General features: G+C 42.2%; 1 protein-coding gene across 5 annotated transcripts in view; it reads right to left on the bottom strand.

Moving 5' to 3' along the window:
• Positions 1-9,736: 9,736 nt before the first annotated feature.
• Positions 9,737-21,503, bottom strand: part of NSD3 (nuclear receptor binding SET domain protein 3) — a 75,771-nt gene continuing 64,004 nt past the window's right edge. For 4 of the 5 annotated variants that reach the window (XM_075207035.1, XM_075207034.1, XM_075207033.1 and 1 more), the window contains 4 exons: positions 20,521-20,662; positions 18,621-18,727; positions 15,826-16,030; positions 9,737-10,780 (listed from right to left, as the gene is read on the bottom strand). In XM_075207035.1, the coding sequence (XP_075063136.1) occupies positions 10,539-10,780; positions 15,826-16,030; positions 18,621-18,727; positions 20,521-20,662 (696 nt within the window). In that variant the 3' untranslated portion in view covers positions 9,737-10,538. The other variant, XM_075207036.1, reaches the window with a different exon arrangement.

The raw sequence follows: 21,503 nt of genomic DNA on the forward strand, positions 1-21,503 counted from the left end.
TTAATAGGCTCAGAGAATGTGCCTTAAATGTTTAAAATGATGTCCGCTTGATCCAACCTCTAAAGGCACTGCAACAAAACAAGTGACATTCCCTAAACATATATTGTAGAACAAACTCAGGGTTGTGCTTGTAACTGGCTGTCTATTTATAAACAGTACATTGAAAGTAGAAAAAAAATAAATGAACTTTAACAATAATGTACTTTAAAATTTCAAAAAAGCGACTCACAGATACACAAACACATTTAAAATTGCATTAACCATCAACATATATTGCTTTAAACACATCAGTCTTAGTAACTTAATCTTACGTGGGACTGACTTATTAACTTGACTTTTAAATAAAAATTAAGCGCAGATGATTAACATTTTGCAAAAATATAAAAATCAAAACAATTACGATCCCACTGTGCACTGTATATTTGAATTTTAATGTGATCATATCAAGTCAAAAATACAGAAAACACCCAGTTCCTTTGTGATTTAGTTTACTAATTTTGGGATAGATCATTATTTAAATTAAAGCTTCTACAAACTACAATGTCCAGCAGGCTACCAACTTTATCAAAGTGTCCTGGATAACCAATTATTTTGGTATGTTAAAGTGGCAATGTTATTTTTAGGAAATGGAAGCTTTCATGAACGAGTACAATAAATGTATAAAAAATAAATGCACAATTCAATACATAACTTCAAAAAAAAAAAGTTTTTATTGTCTGTCTTCGTTTGTTAAGTGGCGGCTTCAGAAATGCTACCCGCTTTAAACAAAGAGGTACATAGTACAGAAAAATGTGAAATATTAACACTCTGCAGGCATTTCGTAAACCTACATCAAAATTGTAGTTTTTTACCTGACCACCATGGTGATAAAAAGAAAAGTTTCAGAATATATCAAAGAAATTAAAAAATATGACTAAGAAAAAATATAAAAATATATATGTATATATCTTAACAGAAGAAAACCATATAAAGTATAACAAAAAAAAATTCTTAGAGTTGTCATTAAGATAGGTAAAACTTAATGGATGTTTGCTGTGCAGTTAAAGTATATTTGTCATTTACTCACAATGGAGGCATCCACTGTGGGAATGGAGCCTCTCAGTGACATCACTGATGTATAATTTTTTTTGGCCAATTCCATTAACCGTTAAGTGCCCCCGGAGCCTTATGTGATGTGCTTCTGTGCGCAGATCTGAAAGAACGTTTGATACCAACCAGAACATCACCGCACAGTCTCATCACGCAAAGCTCTGGCGGTACTTAGTGACGAATGGAATGCCTTCCTTGGTGTCACCTGTCTCATATTAGGTCACCAGTTCCCACTGAACCGATAGGTTGAACATAGACTCAACACACAAGATGGCTGCCTCCACTGTACGTAGGTTATAGACTGGTAAAAATGTACCTGTAGGGGATGAAAGAACAAGTTAAACAGTTTGTAAGTCGTGGCACCAAGGAGATTATATAATCAATTTAAATAAACTGCTCACCAATAGTCATTTTTGTTACTAAAAAAAGCTAACGCCAGATGAGTGCCCGACACATTGTGCCATGCATGGTAGTGCATTCATTTTGCTTTGAGCCACTAGTCCCAGCTTAAATCTACAAACATATACAATAAAGATAAAGCACTTTGACAAAGAACACACTTTTACTGATAGGACCTCAATAGGCCACAAGTAAACTTTGACCACTGTAGTAAAATATCACAATGTACACACACCACTCCCCCTGGGAACTCTGAGAGGTAGGAGATGTGACACAACCCAGTCTCTATGATTAGAGCAATACATTTACTTTGTCTGACACTAATAAAAACGTATGTTTGCCATTGTGAAATTTTTAAACTTTTGTGGGAATATTTATAAAAAGAAAAGGAGATATATATGTGGGACTTGGAAATTGATTTAAAAAAACCAAAACAAAAACACAACATTCTGGGAGACTTATAAAACAAAAATGAGCATTTCCCCCCCCCCCTCTATAATTGTGTGGTAGTTGGTCTGAAAATAAACCACACCTTGATGGCAGACTAAAAGTTGCTGTGGAAAATGCCAGATCTATATCTATACATGAGGTACAAGACATCACATGAAAGGCAGTATACATAAAGTCATCATTTGCAAAGATTATTAAATTTCAATGTACAGTGACAAACTGGAAAAGTCCATCAACTAGTCACCAAGTCTCTCGGCCGTCACTTTACATATATTCAGATACATGCTATAAAAATAGTTACCACTGTGGATGTACTGGGTTATATTGGGGTCAGTGATAAAACAGGCTTTATGTACAAAGGTCTACATCTTGACAGAACTTATTATTTACACAAGGTTTGAACTCATGTGTTTGCAGAAAGTCAGTAATCTGGATGCTGTAGTGCAGCAGACCGTACAAGAAATAATTAGATTCCGCAAATAGAGCAAATGAGCGTCTAGATACAGCAGCCTTTTGTGTTACATTGCAGTGCAGTATCGGGCGACCCTGCACTTAGATGTGACACAAAGTCATTACAAGATCATTAAACCGCAGTGAAGTATTTTAACATACATTTCAAGGGTTGTATCACCTAGCAGCACTTGTGTGATGCACTTTCAACCTGCAAAGTGCAGTGTCCATAAGTCCTAAATTGCTGCAATAAAAACAGCATGAAGTGGAGAAACATTTGCCCCGTGCTACATGGTAATGATCCAAGTCTAAAGAGCCTGCATGCAGCGTTTTCAGAGTGCAACTCATCCAGTGCGACAGGGAAGAAACGCTTCCCCTTCACTCCTATGTGTCTCTATGACAGTGACTAGCTCCTATGTGCATTGTGCTTTTATTGTTGGAAAAGTGCATTGCACAAGTGTTGTTGTGTGACACATCCTCAAGAACACGTTTGAAAAAAAGACAATGGCAATTTTATAATAAAAGGTACTTTTAACTTTCTAACTTTTTTTCTTCCAAAGTTTGTTACTATTAGGAGTGCATTGAATATGTCACTTGCTTGAGCACTACTAAAAACTTCAGTATAGAACTTTGTAACGGACGGGAGATGGGACCTTCCTCTTTATGCAATAGTATAACAATTAATAAAACAGTGGCTGAGTGATAGACTGCCCTCCTGAAATGCACTGCTGATTAAGCTTTCCATGTATAAATTGATCATGTGCAGCATTCTCAAGAGAAATATCCTCACTGTGGGCATTGTTTAGCATACGTCGTTAGTAAAGGGAGAGAAACTGCACACTCATTTACAGGGATGTATTAGATATACACTGAATAGCATGATATCTAGGGGAGGGACGTCACACTGCAGCAACATGCAATGTATTTGGGAGTGTGCAGTCTCCCTCGACACATTACTGCTATTTGCCAGCAATGTCCTGGTAGCACCTACAACACCACATTCACAAGTGCAAGTGTACAAGTCTCATCATATCTATACCAGTCCCAATGATCATCATCATTTATATTAGCATGAAAAGCTATCATACAATATAGTGATACAGTCCCCAGTAAATGCCTGTGCATAGAAAATACAACGAAAAGAGGATTTATGTACTTACGTTAAATCCGTTTCTCTGATTCCGTCTGGGGGACACTGCTTACCATGGGTTGTGGAGGGGAGCTTGGGAGTTGGCACCTAACTAGTTAACTTTAGTACTGCTGACAAACCCCTCCCCTCTACAATCCCCCTGCCTCTTCCTGTCCAGTTAGTTTTAACAAGCCCAAGGATAAAAAGGGCAGTCACACAAGAGCACACAGAAGAATAACAGAAGGGAGGGATCGCAGTGTCCCCCAGACGGAATCAGAGAAACGGATTTAACGTAAGTACATAAATCCTCTTTTCTCTTTCATCCGGTCTGGGGGACACTGCTTACCATGGGGACGTTCCAAAGCAGCCCCCTAAGGGTGGGACTACTCCGAAAATCCCGCTCGTAAAGCACTACGAGCGAAATCTGCATCAGCTGATGCAAAAACATTAAACTGATAAAATTTTGTAAAGGTGTGGACAGAGGACCAGGTGGCTGCCCTGCAAAGCTAGTCTGCAGAAGCTCCATTTCTTGCTGCCCACGAAGCCCCTACCGATCTGCTGGAATGGGCTGTAAGTCTCTCCGGCACAGGACGGTTAGCCTTTATATAAGCTTGCCTGATGGTAGACGTAATCCATCTAGCTATGGATTGTTTTGAGGCTGGCCAGCCTCTCTTATTAGCGTCATAAAGGACAAACAGAGAGTCAGTCCGTCTAATCTGGGAAGTTCTTTTAAATGCGGAGCCCTAACCACATCTAACTTTTCCATTGATTGCTGATCCGCATGAGAAGTGGATGAGAAAACAGGAACTACTATTTCCTGGTTTAGATGGAAAGCCGAAACTACCTTAGGAACAAAGGAAGGAAGGGTTCTTAACACCGCTCTGTCCTCGTGGAAAACCAAATAAGGTTCCCGACAGGACAGGGCTCCTAATTCAGAAACTCTACGAGCAGAAGCAATAGCCAGAAGAAAGAGGACCTTCCAGGTCAACCACTTTAAATCTGCCCTGCTCAATGGCTCGAAGGGAGGCCCCTTGAGCATGTCCAGAACCAAGTTGAGATCCCATGGAGCTGTAGGAGGGACATAAGGAGGCTGTATATGCAGAACTCTCTGGAAAAAGGTCCTAATATCTGGTAAATCAGCTAATTTCGTATGAAAAAATACTGAAAGAGCTGAAACCTGAACCTTTAGGGAGCCTAATCTAAGGCCTGCTTCTAGGCCATCCTGAAGGAAAGCTAACAAGCGAGGGATACGAAAGGAGGACGAGTGGCATGTCCTATTTTCGCACCAGCTAATGTAGGCCTTCCAAATTCTGTGATAGATGCGAGATGAAGCTGGTTTCCTAGCTCGCATCATTGTTTGTATTACACTGGAAGAAAAACCTCTAGCCCTCCAGAGGCTGGCTTCAACAGCTATGCCGTTAAATTGAGCTGAGGTAAATTCTGGTGATGGAATGGACCTTGAAGAAGAAGGTCGACTCGATACGGAAGGCGGAATCCCGGACCTTCCGCCATAGATATTATTTCTGCGAACCACACACGCCGTGGCCAGAAGGGAGCTACTAGAATTACTGGCAGAGAGCCCTGCCGTACTCGTCTGAGGACGCGAGGAAGCATGGGGATCGGAGGAAACAGGTATCCCATCCTGAATTCCCATGACATCGTCATGACGTCCACTGCCACCACTAAAGGATCTCTTACCCTTGCGCAGAACCTGTGAACCTTTCTGTTGTGTCTGGAGGCCATGAGGTCTATGTCTGGAAGACCCCACCTGTGGACCAGAGATTGGAAGACTTCCGGGTGTAGTGACCACTCCCCCGCCATCATTTGGTTTCGACCTAGATAGTCCGCCTCCCAGTTTTCTATTCCTGGAATGAAAACTGCTGATATTTGGGCTGCGATATCCATCGCTGCTGCGCTCCTGTTTCCTCCTTGTCTGTTGACATATGCCACGGCCGTGGCATTGTCGGACTGGATTCTGACCGGGTGGCCCTGAAGAAGGGACTGTGCTCCCCGGAGGGCCAAGAGAATGGCCTTCAATTCCAATACATTTATTGGGAGAGCAGACTCCTGAACCGACCACCGTCCCTGGAGCCGGAGGTGCAGGATTACCGCCCCCAACCTTTCAAGCTGGCATCTGTCGTGGCTATAATCCACGACCATGGTGCGAAAGATCTGCCCACATTCAAGTGATCCTGGCACATCCACCACTGAAGAGATATTCTCGCCCGCTGAGATAGAGAGATCTTTTGAAGTTCCAGGTGTATGTGTGATCCTGACCACTTCGACAATAGGTCCCACTGGAAACATCGAGAATGGGCTCGACCGAAGGGAATGGTCTCGAAGGAGGCCACCATCTTTCCGAGTAGCCTCATGCACAAGTGCATTGAGGGCTTGGGGGAAGACAGAACCTGAGTAGTTACCTTTTGAATAGAGGTGATCTTCTCTACTGGGAGAAATATCCTTTGCTTGCTGGTGTCCATAATGAGTCCCAGGAACACCATGTGCTGACATGGAACCAACTGGGATTTCCTTGAATTTATCAGCTATCCGTGGCCCTTTAGGACCGCCTGGGTGAGGGTTAGGTGATAGCCTAGGCAACTCTCTGTGGAAGCCTTGATGAGTAGGTCATCCAAATAAGGAATGACCTGAACACCCTGCAGGTGAAAACATGCTGCCATTACCGACATCTTTGTGAAAACCCTTGGCGCTGTTGAGAGGCCAAAGGGGAGGGCCCGAAACTGATAGTGACCTGATCCCACCAAAAATCTGAGGAGGGACTGATGGTGGATCCAAATGGGAATGTGGAGATATGCGACCTTTATATCTATGGACGCTATGAACTGATCTTTCTCTAGGCCGTTTATTACAGACCTTAGAGATTCCATCCGAAATTTGTCCACCCTTAAGTGAACATTGAGGCCCTTTATAATTTAAGGTGATACTTAGCCCAAGGGGCACCAAGGGGAGAAGTCCGACAGCAGTCCTGTGCTTTCTCCTCAGCTCTGTTCCTCTTCCCGGGCTTCTGCTGGCGCCAGAAGACTTGGGAAAGACCATCTCTCTCTCTGTAGGGAGGGGGGGAACTCTATGTTTTAGTTCCCCCTCCTTCCGTTTTGCCGCTATTAGCAACTATAATTTTAAAAAAAAAACTTGCTTCCAAACGTGGCAGAGTAGTGGAGACCTCTAGGACAGAGGTCTCCGCAGCGGAGATATTCGACACCCCCCTCCTATGTATGAGGGGGGAATCTTGGTATAGCCCCCTCTCCTTCAGCGCTGCTGCCGAAATCCAAGATGGCCGCCACCGTTTACACTATCCGATAACCGGTGCTCTATGCCTGTAATGGCAGTGCCAGTTATCGGGGAGGCTGGAGGAGTGCAGCGGTCCTTGAGACCGCTTGTCACTCCTTTCAATCAGGCACCCTCTTCTTATACTTTTTTGGTCCCTGTCAGTGAGAGCCGCTGGCTCTCAGATGACAGGGGAAAACCTGCGCTGCCAAGCTGTGAGTGTGTTCTCTATAGTAGAGCACTGCCACCTGTAAAAAAGTAAAAAATAAAAGAAAAAAATTAAAATTTCTTAAATTTACCCTAAGTACTAAAAAATGCTGCCCAAACTCCAGGGCACCTAAAAAAAACTGGACAGGAAGAGGCAGGGGGATTGTAGAGGGGAGGGGTTTGTCAGCAGTACTAAAGTTAACTAGTTAGGTGCCAACTCCCAAGCTCCCCTCCACAACCCATGGTAAGCAGTGTCCCCCAGACCGGATGAAAGAGAAAGTAACAGATTTACATAGCCCTAGACAGTACAGATAAGAGATGCAAAATGTAGCACTGTACATACAGTTTCTAGTAGATAAAAAAAAACAATGTTGTCATACTGCTCTCCTTGGTATTATAGGTTTAATAGATGTTAAAGTGGTTTTCCACCTTCAGACAATTATAGTGTGTTTGTTTCCATAAACCCTTGCGCAACTTGTACTAAATACACCGTCTTATCTCCCCGGCTTTATTCTGTCCTTTTTTGTCTTGCCTTTTATATGACCAGGCAGAGTTTTTTTTATTTATATTGCCTCGGATAACACAGACACTCTATGTTCGCTTTCTGAACTAGATCCATTCACAGAGCCCTGGAGCAACCAAAATAAACACTTCTGCCTAATGATTTAAATACACGTGTGAAAAGCACAGACGGGAGTCAGAAAAATAAAGCAATACACACGGTAAAACTTATGTTGGTATGTACAAACCAATAAATCAAAGTTGTATGAAGGTGAATAAGCCCCTACCAAAAACATAAAAGTCTGTACTTTCAGTTTTAGAACGCAGAAGCGGACAGTATAATAAGTTGAGTGAGCGGATTCCCATTTCTAGAAGTGTTTGCCTTTACGTGCTGTTTTCTATACCACCATGGTACATTGCAAAAGTACATCATGTGACAAGAGTGGCTAGAACCAATTTAGACCATTTATTTTAATAAGGTTAGCTTGTTTACATTTAAAAAACAAATCTAAGGGGGGAAACTCAATTATCTGTGGAGTGCCTCCAGAACGGTTGCAAGGGCACTCTAGGGCAATGTAACTTTGAGTATTTTTCCTCACACCTCATAGAGTTGTGCAGGAAAATCAATGATGTTGGGACACCGTAGTACCCGAAAATGTGTGCAGCCGCGATGTCTGGCTCCACTACATGCACAATTGAGCACCCCTTAAGAGTGGATTCATGTACTTTAGTTTGTGATCTAACGACCTGTGGCTGAAAGCAAAAAGGTTAAAACAAAATTGCCAGTAAGTTTAGTATAGCAGCATCTCTCGGTTCTCATAAGATAAAGAGTTACTGGTTTAAATAACACCCAGACAGGAAGTGACAGATCGTAAAACTGTTAAAACTTCACAAAACAATCATAACAGTGTATGTAAAAACTTTACAATTAAAATGTAAATACGATGTTTAATTGGCACATAACTTGGACTACAAATATAAAAATGGATTATTTTCTTCCCCTATCCTTACAAACAAAAAAATAACAAACAAGCAAAAAAAAACAAAAAACAATTTGAAAAGCTGGTGTGTTTGGCACAACATGAGGCGTGTTCATGGGATAGTCACTCCTATGCTGAAGTCGAAGTCTAAAACATGAGACATGTACCCAAGAAACAAAATACCCTAACTTTCTTCCAGATTTATCTTTAGTCCCTTATATATGTTGGTAGAATTATATTTAAAAAGACCTAGATTTGTATTATACTCCCCCCCAAAAAATTCACTAATGATAGTGACTTTATATTTGAACATATTCTGAACTAGTTTTGAACACTACTACACTTTTCAATGCACACTCTGCTAGGCAGCCACTTCCCTCTACAAGCTTGTTGGTAGGTAAAACAAAGATGCACCAAGATAGGGTGAGAACGTACGTAAATTAATCCTTGATAAGGAAGAAAGACTAACACTATAGACATTTTGGAATGGGTAGTTACCCTAAGCCCAGAGAAGAAAATAGTTTATCAAAACACTGAGCTTGGAACAGATTTCATTCATACATAGCATGTGCATATGTTAGCATGCATGTGCGTTTTACGCGGCGCAATTTAACTATATGTTGTGCAATTTAACAATACGGTACCACTGTCAAAACTGAATGTGATTGCCTCAAAGGGCTGGAGCAGGAGTTGAATGCCATACACAAAGTAGAGCCTTATGATTTTTTTTCTTTGCTTTGAACCTTCAAATAGAAATTCAAGGCACAGCAATGGGGCCTAAATCTGTGAATTCATCTTGAAACCCTTAGTGTCGAAGTGGCACTAAACTTAACCTTTAGATGACCATTGTCTAAAGGTGACACTGGCAGGGGAGAGGGGGAAGAAGGGTAGGGTGCAATTATGCTTGCAGTCCATGTAATGATAGAGGAACTAGAGTCTACTTAATCTGACTGTACATAGTGAGTAAAACACAACAGTTCCACTTTATGTACGTTTGACATCCTGAACAGTCAGAACTATTCTAGAATACTCACAACAGATGTACAGGCACATACAGCATTTCTCTAGCAAAAAAAAGCAGCAGGAAGGTGTTGAAAATCCCTTAATGTCCTTTTATAAAGTTCTAGGACAGAAACAGTTATAAGTGGCTGACAAATTTCAATATCCATCCTATTGTGGACCTTCTAAAACTGAACGGAGAAAAAAAAAAATGGTTATTCTAGTAAGAGGACAGTTTATTTTCTAGAAAGGCAGTCAAACAGTTTTAATGTTTACATTTTAGGAGCGATGGGACAAGAGGGATGACAAGATTGTCCTTTTAGTATTGACCTAGATGGACGTCAACCCAGAAGAGACAAATTAACTTTCCTTTATGCGCATTCCTTAGAGGGATGGTATTTGAAAGTCTATAATGCTGACAGGGAAGAGACTGTAAGTTCCCTATGATGTACCAGTCACTTCAAGGTCGCCAGATAAGCAAAATGATCACTGTGTATTCCTGTTGAGCGGACATGTAAAAGGGACAACCATAGTACTTGTATTCTGTTTTTAGAAGGGGTTAATAACCTGTTGAATTTCAACATACATCCTTTAAGAGACAACAGCTGCCTTTAACCCACTGAATGCAACTTTAGGAATACTCAAGACAACATCTGGGTAGAATGTTGAATTTCTATCGGTTCGACACTTGAGATAAGGACTCAAGAGTTCCATAAATTGCTGACATGTCTTGTCTTCAATACTTTTTCTGCGAAATTGGTTGCCAGATTCACATGGTTTTATAATCCAGATAAAAATAAAAAATATAATAAATATAATAAATACAACTTGCTTACCACAATCGTTGGGTAAAGAGGGATACTGATTTCACTATTAAAATAAAAAAGTAAAATAAGTTTCCAGGAACAACAAAATGACACAAAGAGGACATATACAATCCAATCCTGGTATTAAAATACGATGTGTGCGTTATACGTCCCCACCATCTATGAAGGTATGAGTTTACATTGTACTGACAGGACTAGTTTTCAGCTGTAAGTGCATCATCTCCTTTAAAACTGTGATGGAAACGAGGAGTCCTCACACTCTATTTTACATTTAAATTTCTTCTTCTCTCCATAGGCCAACGGGCGTTTGGGGTCATGTTCTGAGCAGCACAATCGACCCTCTAGAACCGAGACCATCAATCCTCCTTTCTCGTGCTCCTTGCAGAAAGAAGATGGACAGAAGTCACAGAACGATGAAGAGGCAGCTCCACATTTGTCACACTGGTGCCACGGGCAGTCCCATTTTCCTAAAACAAAAAGAATAAATGGAAGAGCAGCCAACAGTATACAAATATTTATTTCAGAAATGCAGATTTAGTACTAAATGTGTCTGTATAGAAAAGTTGGCATTTGTTGACTATTGGTCAGTGGGGTTTAATACACAGGCAGAAATAGAGCAGAACCAATCCAAAACAAAGATGTTATTTTAGAAAGGTTAACTTTAGTCAAATAATTTATGTAAGAAGTAATTGATAAGGAAAATGCAGGAACAGTGGGATAGATTAAAAAATGCATTATTAAATGCCAACGACTGTTCAAAAAAGAAGGTTCAGTAATGTAGTATTTTTTAATATATGAGGATTTCTAGAACACTTGAAAAATAGAGAGGGAGACGGCAAAGTAGCATAAGGAAGAACTTTTCTACAGAAAGCCTATAGATTCATGGAACAGTCTCCCAGTAGTTGTGGTGTGGACTCATAGTAAAATAATGAAAACAACACATTGAACAACTATATTTCTACTGCTAAAACTTAGGTATAAAATAAGAAGATTTTGTCACTTACGTCAAATCTCTTTCTCTGAATCCATCTGGGGGACAACTGCTACCGTGGGGCTTCATGAAGGCGCGCAGAGTATGTACTTAGTTAACTACACTAACTGCTGCTGACTCCTCATCTCTGTAACCCCTGCTAGCGTCAGTATAATACAAAAGCCCCAAGGAAGGAACCAAACAAACAACATCTAGCAGAAGAGCAAAGAGAGTGTCCCCCAGATGGATTCAGAGAAAGACATTTGACGTAAGTACCAAAATCTTCTTTTCTCAGTCATCCAATCTGGGGGACAGTGTTACCATGGGAACCTTCTAAAGTAGCCCCTGAGGGAGGGTTTGCTCGGGAACCCCTGCATGCAGAACACTGCGGCCAAAGGTAGTATCCGAAGCAGCAAAAACATTAAATTAGTAAAATCTGGTGAGGTGTGAAGAGAGGACCAGGTAGCAGCCCTGCACAGCTGATCCGCCGAAGCACCGTGACGAGCAGCCCAGGATTCCCCCACCGAACACGTGGAGTGAGCTGTGAGTCTCTCTGGCACCGACCTGCTAGAACTCACATAAGAGCTTGCCGAACCATAGATGTAATCCAATGGGCAATGGTTTGCTTGGAAGCCGCACAATCCCTCTTATGGGAGTCATACAAAACATAGAGGGAGTCCTTCTTACGATAAGCAGAGGACCTATCCACATACGTGCGTAAAGCCTGCACCACATCTAACAAAGAACCGTCACGGAAAGCAGGAACCACTATATCCTGGTTCACATGGAAACCAGACACAAACTTTGGTAGAAAAGAAGGCAGCGTCCTCAAGACCACCCTGTCTTCATGACAAATCGGGTAGGAAGTTCTACACGATAAGGCCCTGAGCTCTGACACCATGCGTGCCGAAGCAATAGCTAATAAGAATACTACCTTCCATGTCACAAATCTGAGTTCAGCCTGACACAGAGGTTCGAAAGGAGGCTTCTGGAGAACACCCAGGACCAAATTGACATCACAGGACAGTATCAGCGGAACGTAAGGAGGCTGAATGTGCAACACCCCCTGGAAGAAGGTTTGAACTCCTGGAAGAATAGCCAAACGGCATTGGAAAAAAAACAGATAACGCAGAGACGTGAACCTTGAGGGAGCCAAGACAGAGCCCAACATCCAAACCATCCTGAAGGAACTCCAATAAACGAGGCAAGTGGAAGGAAGATGACTGGCAAGAACGAGCCTCACACCGTTTAATATAAGCCAGCCACATCCTATGGTAAATGCGTGCAGAAGACGGCTTCCTGGCCTTCATCAAGGTCTGCACGACACCAGAAGAGAACCCCTTGTTCCACCAAATGCCGGCCTCAACAGCCATGCCATTAAAGCTTACCGAACCAAGTGAGGATGATGAAAAGGTCCCTGTTCCAGTAAATAAGCCTGAGAGGAAGGGGCCACCGCGGGCAGTCTGCGAGCAGAAGAATGTTGGCGTACCAAGCCCTCCTGGGCCAGTTTGGCACAATCAGAATTACTGGATGGCACCCTAGAGCCACCCATCGAAGTACTCGCTGAATCATGGGAATGGGAGGAAACAAGTACCCCAAATGAAATTCGCAATACATGGCCATTACATCCACTGCCGCTGGACCTTGCGCAAAACCTTGGTACATGGCGATTGTGACGAGAGGCCATCAAGTCTATGTCGGGGAGGCCCCATCTGTCGACTAGATCATGAAAAACCTGGAGGATACAAGGACCATTCTCCTGGGAGAATCACATGTCTGCTCAAATAATACGCCTCCCAGTTGTCCACCCCCGGTACGGCGGATATGGCTGGAACAAACTTTTATGCCCAAAACAAGATCTCGTTCGCCATGACCTGGGAGCCGGTGCTTCTTTTCCCACCCTGGCGGTTTACGTAGGTCACCGGTTACTCTTTCCACTAGAGGACCGGGAAATCATAGCGTCCAGTTCTGGACCAAATAAGACCGACCCAGACTAAGATAAGGCCTCCAGCAACTTCTTGGACTCTGCGTATGCATCCCAAGAGCGAAACCAAAGGGCCCTTCTAGCCACCACCGCCGTGGCAGAGATAGAAGACCCCACCGAAGCCGCATTCTGGGCCGCTTCGCAAAGATAGCCCGAGGTTTCCTTCAAATGAAGAGCTAAAGGAAGAAGATAAGAATCCTGCAAACCTGCCACCAGTTGGTCAGCCCAGGTTTCCATGGCTTAGGCTACCCACGCAGACGAGAACATGGGCCAAAATGAAGAGCCTGCTGCCAAAACCATGTTCTGAAGGAACCTCTCAGTCTTCCTATCTGTGGGGTCCTGTAAAGCCGCCGAGCTGGGCACCTGCAGCGTGGTACGACGGGCTAACCTAGCCACAGGCGTATCCACCTTGGGAATCTGCTCCCAGCGCAAGGCATCCTGGTCCTGCAGTGGATAAAGCTGAAGGAACTTGCAAGAGAAAGAGAATTTCCGGTCCGAACCTTCCCATGCACTCAGACAGCTCTGAAGAGGAAGGAAAACACACAGTCTTCGGCTGTTTCGCTTAAAAAGACCCTGAACTGAACTGGTCCGCTGATTCCACCAAGTCCAGGGCCTGATGTACAGCTAACACCAGGTCCTGTACCCCTTGGTTCCCGGCATTGTCCTCCCAGTCACCCCACTGGACTGAGTCATAATCCTCTACTAGCTCCCTTTCTTCCTCGGAGGAACCCCCTGAGCCCGAAGCTGAAAACAGAGCATAGGATAACTTAGCTCGCTTGGCTCTGGGGGGAAGCAGCCCAGGGGAATCCAGGAAGCGATTTAAACAGTCTAATCTTCTCCCTAAGGAAAAAGACCAAGCCGGCTGCCCTTGGGCAGCCTGAGGGGATGGGGGAAAAAAACTGAGAAGACGCCTCCATATTAACTGTCAAAGCTGGGTTAGAAACCCCTTCTGCTAAAGAATACAAAATGGAACCCGCGGCAGAGTGTACAAGGACTGCCTGTGCCTCTACCTGCTGGGTAAGGAGCTGTGCAAGCAAAGAGACCAATTGGGCCAGTGAAGACGCCCACGCCGGCATCCCCGCTGACAGCGAGGATGCCCCCTGCGCCTGCTTGTCCCGGACCCCAGCTACACACTGCGCACCGAGCGCATCCCGGTCTGTCTGTCCCACCGGAAGTTTAGCAGAACAATTCGAACAGATATAAACTTTTACACTGACAGATTTACCTTTATTTGACATGATAACAAGCAGAAAAAGGAATTCACCAAAAACAGCAGCAAGCACTCGACACACACACACAGGGTGGGTAGGCAACGGGAATGGGGTTTTAATAGGATCTAAACCTCAAAAAAACGTTTCCGACAGTAAACTAAGTATCTCCACTTATTTGCTTTACTCTCTTCTTTAAACGTATATGTCCTTTTTCTTTCTTTTTTTTTTTTTAAAACTGAGAGTAAGCTTAAATATACTACCAGGGCAGACTAGCCCCTCTAAAGATATGTAAACTTAAACCACTGAGTATACCCTAAATTTAACTCCCATTATGGGGAGAATACACTAAACAACCTGACTGCGTGTGTCACACAGATTAATCAATTAAGAAACACTCTTAGCTGGATCCCAGGGTAAGGAAGGGTCAACAACAGTGCACTTCTTTCTCCTAACAGAGCCACTTGAGGAACCTCCGTCATCCTCTGCATTCGAATGGTAGATTTTGCGCTGATGGGACATACCAACCGACAGCGGGGAAGCCTCCACTGCCCTGTCCCAGACTCCTACTGACAGCCGACTGTAGCGGGGTACACACCTTCTGTGTCACCCGCTTGCAGTCCAGCGACAAAAAGAAACAGGGCCAGCGTTACTGCAGTCTGACCTACTCAGGAACTGCCGTGGACTGGCCCTGTGACCGGAGATCCAGGTTCCCCCTTCTCCTTAGCGGGGAACATGTATTTCCCAGCATGTCCAGCTTCTTTCTGTCTGTGCGCTCTCTGCCTGTCGGCAGCGCCGGTCCCGGAGAAGCGGTGGTGACAGCACTGCAGTGAGCAGCTGCTGTCAGCCTAAGAAGAAGCGCCAAACAAACAGTAGAACAAACAAAGGTTTCCATCCGTCCATCCGGACCGCTGACCTAACAAATAACAGGTAGCCCACAACGTCTGTATGCGTCTACACTATCCAGATATAAGAACTAAAAATAAAAGAAACATACTAATATATTTAAAAAACCAACAGCACAAAAAAACCAACAGCCCAACTTCTTGGGCACTTAAATTAACTTAGGCTAGCAGGGGTTGCAAAGGGAAGGAGCCAGCAGCAAGCAGTTTAGTTAACTATTTAAGTGCCAACTCCGCGCGCCCTTATGCAAACACATGGTAACAGTGTCCACCAAATTGGATGACTGAGTAAAGAGAGAATATGATAGACCGATACACACAGGCAGACAAGTGACATACGGAGAAAGAGAGAGAGACAGAGTGGGGTGGAAAGATTTAGAGACAGACGAAGAGAAAGATGGACAAAGAGACATACACACACACATTTATTGGACTAAGCATATATTACCGTAGGGAGGCTGTGTAAGATTAAGGCAGAGGAGGTGATAAGCTTTTGGACAGTCTCTCTTATCGCACATCACCAGTTCCCCTCCATCTCCACAGCGGAAACAGAAATCTTCATGCATTTGCTTCAACTCAGTTTTGATTTTTCGCTTTTTTGCTTTCAGACGAGCATTTTTGGCCTTTTCTTCTGTTGCTGTTGCGCATGCTGACTGCAGAAGCAAGTAACACAAAGTGAGGCTGAAGTCCCAAAAAACATTCATGTCAATAATCTGCAGACAACATTGTTATCGTGCTAGTTTTCTGAGTAAACCATTTAGCAAAGAGCTATTAATGTTTTTGTACACCAAACATTCACATTATTCATCATACTTTTCCCTGTACAGTGTTGGTTCCCCCATTCTTCCGTGAACAAATCTGACAAGCAGAAAGTGAAATCTGATGCCTATAGGTGTAGTAATGTGTGCTTCAGGGCCAATCCCAAACCACTTAATTTTCCTGATGTGGCTAGATTAGAAAAGTCGCAAGGGCAAAAGATACAGTACTGTGACTTTCAAATCCAATCCCACTCCTTCATTGCACACCTTCCGCCGTCAGCTCACCACCACAAGAAGAGAGAGTGAGCAAAAGATAGAACAGTTAGTTCAAGCAATGATGTATTCCTAGACCACCACCAGGCTATGTCCCCTTTCTGGAACAATGGGCCTGATTCATTAAGGAAAGTTAAGCAAAAAAATTGAGTAAGTTTTGTTACTCAAGATTTCTCTACAAAACCATGTTGCAATGCAAGGAGTGCAAATTAGTTTATTATTTTGCACATAAGGAAAATACTGCCTGTTTTTTCATGTAACACACAAATACTTGACAGCTTTATATTTACACTGAAATTTAAAGTTGATCTAGGACATACCTCAACTATAAACCTGCCATCACATTTTAAATTTACCTCCCCCTCCAATGTAACATGGTTTTGTCTTTTAATGAATTAGGCCCAATGTTCCTTGTCTGTGATCAGTGGCTGCTACCTGTGGCAAATTACTGGCTCAATCTCTAGTCTGCCAGGTGGTCATCATTTTAGTCTTGTCTGGTAGGAGCCCGACATAAATGTTTCAATAAGAGCTGTGCCAAAAAAGAGAGGTTGGGTGCGATTTCAGTGCCTTTGCCAAGCTTCCTTAATAGCAAAAGAAAGCAAATTGAAGGAGTCTCATGATTTACAGCTGAAAAACAGGAGAACAAGCAGGAAATATATTTCTTACAAGACGTCCAGACGAGGGAGCAGAGGCATCAGGACCCCACCATTGCATTATTAAAATGAAATGTCTGCCAGGGGTTATGACCATTAAGTCAATTTGTGCATGATAGAAGACAAATCAACCATTTCATTTTACAGGTTTCATTATTTATTTGTAAGGATAAAGCTTTGTTCAACAAACATGACTAAGTGACCCAATAACTTGCAAGGTGTATTTTTCTGTTTTTTTCAGTTAAAAATATTAATTTTCCTGGCCCTTTTGTCAGTTTCTGATTTTCCTGTGAAAATAATCAATTAAAAGGTATCACTTTTATGACGTAATGAATCAATTTCAACTGTGAAGGGAGAAAGGCTGTGAAGTCACATGATCGTGCAAGTATAAAAGTTTGACCAAGGTCATCTCTTCATGACTCGGTGAATGCCTGTTCCGATTTACATATGTGGGACGATCAATACTTTACTTGAGCCACGCGGTCAGCTGTGAAATTGGAATAAGACTGTGCCATATAAGGTCATAGTCACTTAAATGATTCTCACTCTGATTTAGTATCAAATTCTTAAACAGAGATATATTACAAGATTAAGATCCAGCAGTTAAGTTTTTTGGCTTACCGAGTTTTATTATTTTAAACTCATTTTTTATGTACTTGTAGTGTGATGTGTTCTTGTTATTAAATAAATGTATTTCTTACATTCACGGTTATAGTGTTTATTTATCTGCAGGTAACTATGTAGCGCTGTTGTTTTCCTGTAGTTAAGATAAATTAATTAGCATTACAGCCCACCCCAAAACCAGAGATTTGTTTCACTTCACGAAGGAGACGCCTATCTCCATATCTCTGCTTATCTCTATAATCAGTTAGCTAATTAAATCCAGGAGCAATCCCACCAGTTCTAGATTGTATTCTGATACAATGAGGGTGAATTGGGCTCCAAGTTGCTACAAAATTAGGGAACCTGGAATTATGTTAAATCTCTAGTAATACATATTTACTATATTTATTTTTTTTACTCTCAAAATAAATAAATAACTTCACATATCAGAATATTTTTCAACCAAAAGTTATAACAACTTGTAATGTATTTATGATGCTTCATCCCTCTCAGCTGGCTGGCTCGCTCTTATATCAAGGTCTTCTATCAGAGGATAGGCAGCACTCCGTGCCACATCATAAGGTATCGACCCATCCCTTCTCTTTAACTAGGATCCATAGCTAATTGCTGCGGCCGGCCACCCTTTGCTACTGCAAACGTCGTCTCTTGGAATTTGTGCCCCATGTCCTCTTTGATTTTCTGACTGCTCATTCAGTGTCTCAGGTGATGGAGCTTCATCTTTTCCTATGTTCCTTCCACAAGGAGTATCTCAAGCATCAGCTTGAAGTCCACTGTTGTCTCCATCTACTCCACTTCCAATAACCTAAATATCACATTATTCACCTACTTTTCCTTCTTGTACAGTGCTGATTAGAGTATTTTACAAATGTCACATGATAATAGCAATTACAGCTGTTTCATTGAATCGGAACTAGGAAAGCAACAAATTCACTTACTTTTGGTCGTACCCCCAAGAAACCACTGCAGTTATCCGCACCACAATGGCACTCCGTCCGACCATTCCCCAGACAGTCAAGATTATAGTTAAATGTTAACTCGGTGCCTAGAAACATTAATTAATAAAGACATTTCAGTTACAAATTGGATAATCAAAAACAACGTAAACCCTTCTCTTACCAGATAGGTAATCTAGTGTTAGAAAGCATATTAACAGAACAACTCCCAACAGGCTCATAGCTTGGACGCCCATAAGGCTGTTGATGTGGCATCAGTTGACAACTGCATCCAAAGTCCTGGAACACGTGTGTGCTGTAGGTACTGGCAGAAGTGAGAAATCCTTGGGGAGATTTGAATTCCAAAAAGAATGGAATGTTCACTCCCTTGGCCTTCACGGCACTGTCCTTTCCTGACTTGCCTCCTACCTCTCTGATCGTTCCTTATGTTTCTCTTCCTCTGGTACTTGCTCCTCGCCTCTACCTCTATCTGTTGGGGTTCCCCAAGGTTCTGTTCTTGGCCCATTACTTTTCTCACTTAACACATCCTCTCTTGGACAATTCACCCACGCCTTTGATCGCCAATATCACCTCTATATTGATGAAACTCTAATCTGCATTTTCTCCCTTGACGCTCTCCATCTCTTCTCTCCAATGTGTCTAACTGCCTCATCTCATGCCTTATTGCAATTTTATCCTTGCTGGCCTGTCTGACAAACGTCTGTGAGCTCCTGAAATCTGTTCGGAAAGAGAAGTCATGACTAAGCTTCCTCTCCCGACAATCCTCATACGCTGTCCTCCAGTGGCTCCCCATTCCCTCCAGAATACAATTCAGGTTGCTTACCCTCACTTATAAAGCCCTATTTAACGCGTCCCCCTCCAACATCTTCGACCTACTCACCAACTATATTCTGTCACTGACCATAGTCTCTCCTCTGACCGCCTCACTCTCCTGCCCCATCTGACCAGACTCACCCCCAACCTTGAATCTTTCAAGCGCACTCTCAAAATTCACCTCTTCACACTTGCCTACCCCACCCCATCCTAATATCCTAAATTCCCTCATTACGCTCCACCTGCTCCTTCCAATCCTTTCCCTCCACCCCCATTAATTCTACTTGCTACCCCGCCCCATCCCAAACAGCTCTCCTCCCACCTACCTTTTCTTCTCGCTTTCCTCCATCCCTATCATCTCCATTTACGTCCCTCTTAGAGAGAAATGTGGCCCTCTCTATCTCATCTCCTCATCCTCTTTGTAATGTTTTCTTTATTCTAGTTGTGTCTTCTTAAATAGTTGCTTTCTCTATTGTCTATTGTATTGATTTTTACTGATTCTATTGTTTCTCTTGTCCCTTATCTATATTCTTTACTGTTTTCTTTCTTTTTTTTGTAGAGCGCTGCGGATTTTGTGACGCCAAATAAATAAAGTAAGATGATGATAAGGAGTGGAGATGAATACAACAGTTTGGTGATATGCTATTGCTAGTAAGAGATAAAGGGTGGGAAAGAAGAATTGATCTCCAAGATCTAAGAGTTCTGGGGCATCTTCTGCATGTTATGCACCAGAGCATCTTAAGGTGCAGCCAAACGCTGTGTGAGAGAGAGTGTATAAATATAAGCACTTAAGATATTTAATATTACAGTTTAATCAGGGATAGTCTTTTCTCTAATAAAGGACACTACAGCAAGACTAAAATGACTGAAAAGGACAATAGTTTTCAGTGTGAACAGAAAGTGTGCATACAATGTCCTACATCTGTGAATTTCGAAAGATGCCTTTTTTTCCATAGAAGGGAACTTGCAGTATGGCTTTGGAGGCCATTTAAAAGGACCCCGCCATTGTTCTAAAGGCAAATAAAGGTATAGAGAGAATCAGGAAAAATAGATAAAAAGCAGGTTATACCTTGAGGTATGTCACAAAGTGCAAACAGTCCGACCCTGATGTCACCATTTACTGTCCACTTCTGCGTTTCACAGTTGGGATTACAGCTGTGGTTCATGAACCGCGAGTAATTTCCTTTGGGGCCGGCATCTATGATACGATCCTAAAATTCACATTACATAAACAGTTATACAACTTTGGTAACATATTTTATAACATTATTTGGAAAAACACATATTTGTAAAATCTAAATGATCTTCCACTGAACAAATGCATCCAGACTCTGAGATACATTAGGGATTATGAAAAAGTGTGAAATCCAGGGAAGTAAAATCTAGGCTTGTCTGTATTTAAAGTTATGTACTGAGCCAACCCTCTAGTATGCTTGGAGGCTGCTCTTTTTAAAAAAAAACAAAACCTGGTACTACTGATAATTTTAAAACTTTCCATATATACAGTAATAATTCCCTCTTGCACCATTTTCTCTTCACTGAGCAAAAGAGTTACACACTTGGCTTTTAATCTCTGTAATACTCAACTGCAATACTATGAAAGGAGCAGTACTGCCATTTTCGAACAAGATACATAGTTGAAGAGCTATTCTCATTTCTTATATACATTTGTTTATAGTTGGAACAGTTTTAATTACTATACAGGAAGAAATCTAGTCATCGCCCAAAGAATGTCTATTGAGAACGTCTGCATAGTGACATCTGCAGGTTACAAGATGGTACTGCGCTCCACCTTCTAAAGAATAAAAAAATTGAGGTGGAAAATAAAGAATTATTAAAATGTGTTATTGACAGCCGAATATCATCAAATGGCAGGCCTAATTGGTATTTTTTTTTAATCGACTTTTCTCATGAAAGACCTGTGTTTATCTCTAGCAGCTTTATTTGTGCTCATTTAACTTAGTCTGCTTGAAGTTGGTTCCAAGCATAAGCTACTACTACACACTGTACATTAGCCTGGTTCTCTACTATTTCAAAATTAAGCAGCTTCTG

Source organism: Mixophyes fleayi, chromosome 4 (genome assembly GCF_038048845.1).
Source record: "Mixophyes fleayi isolate aMixFle1 chromosome 4, aMixFle1.hap1, whole genome shotgun sequence".
Classification (NCBI taxonomy): Eukaryota; Metazoa; Chordata; class Amphibia; order Anura; family Limnodynastidae; genus Mixophyes; species Mixophyes fleayi.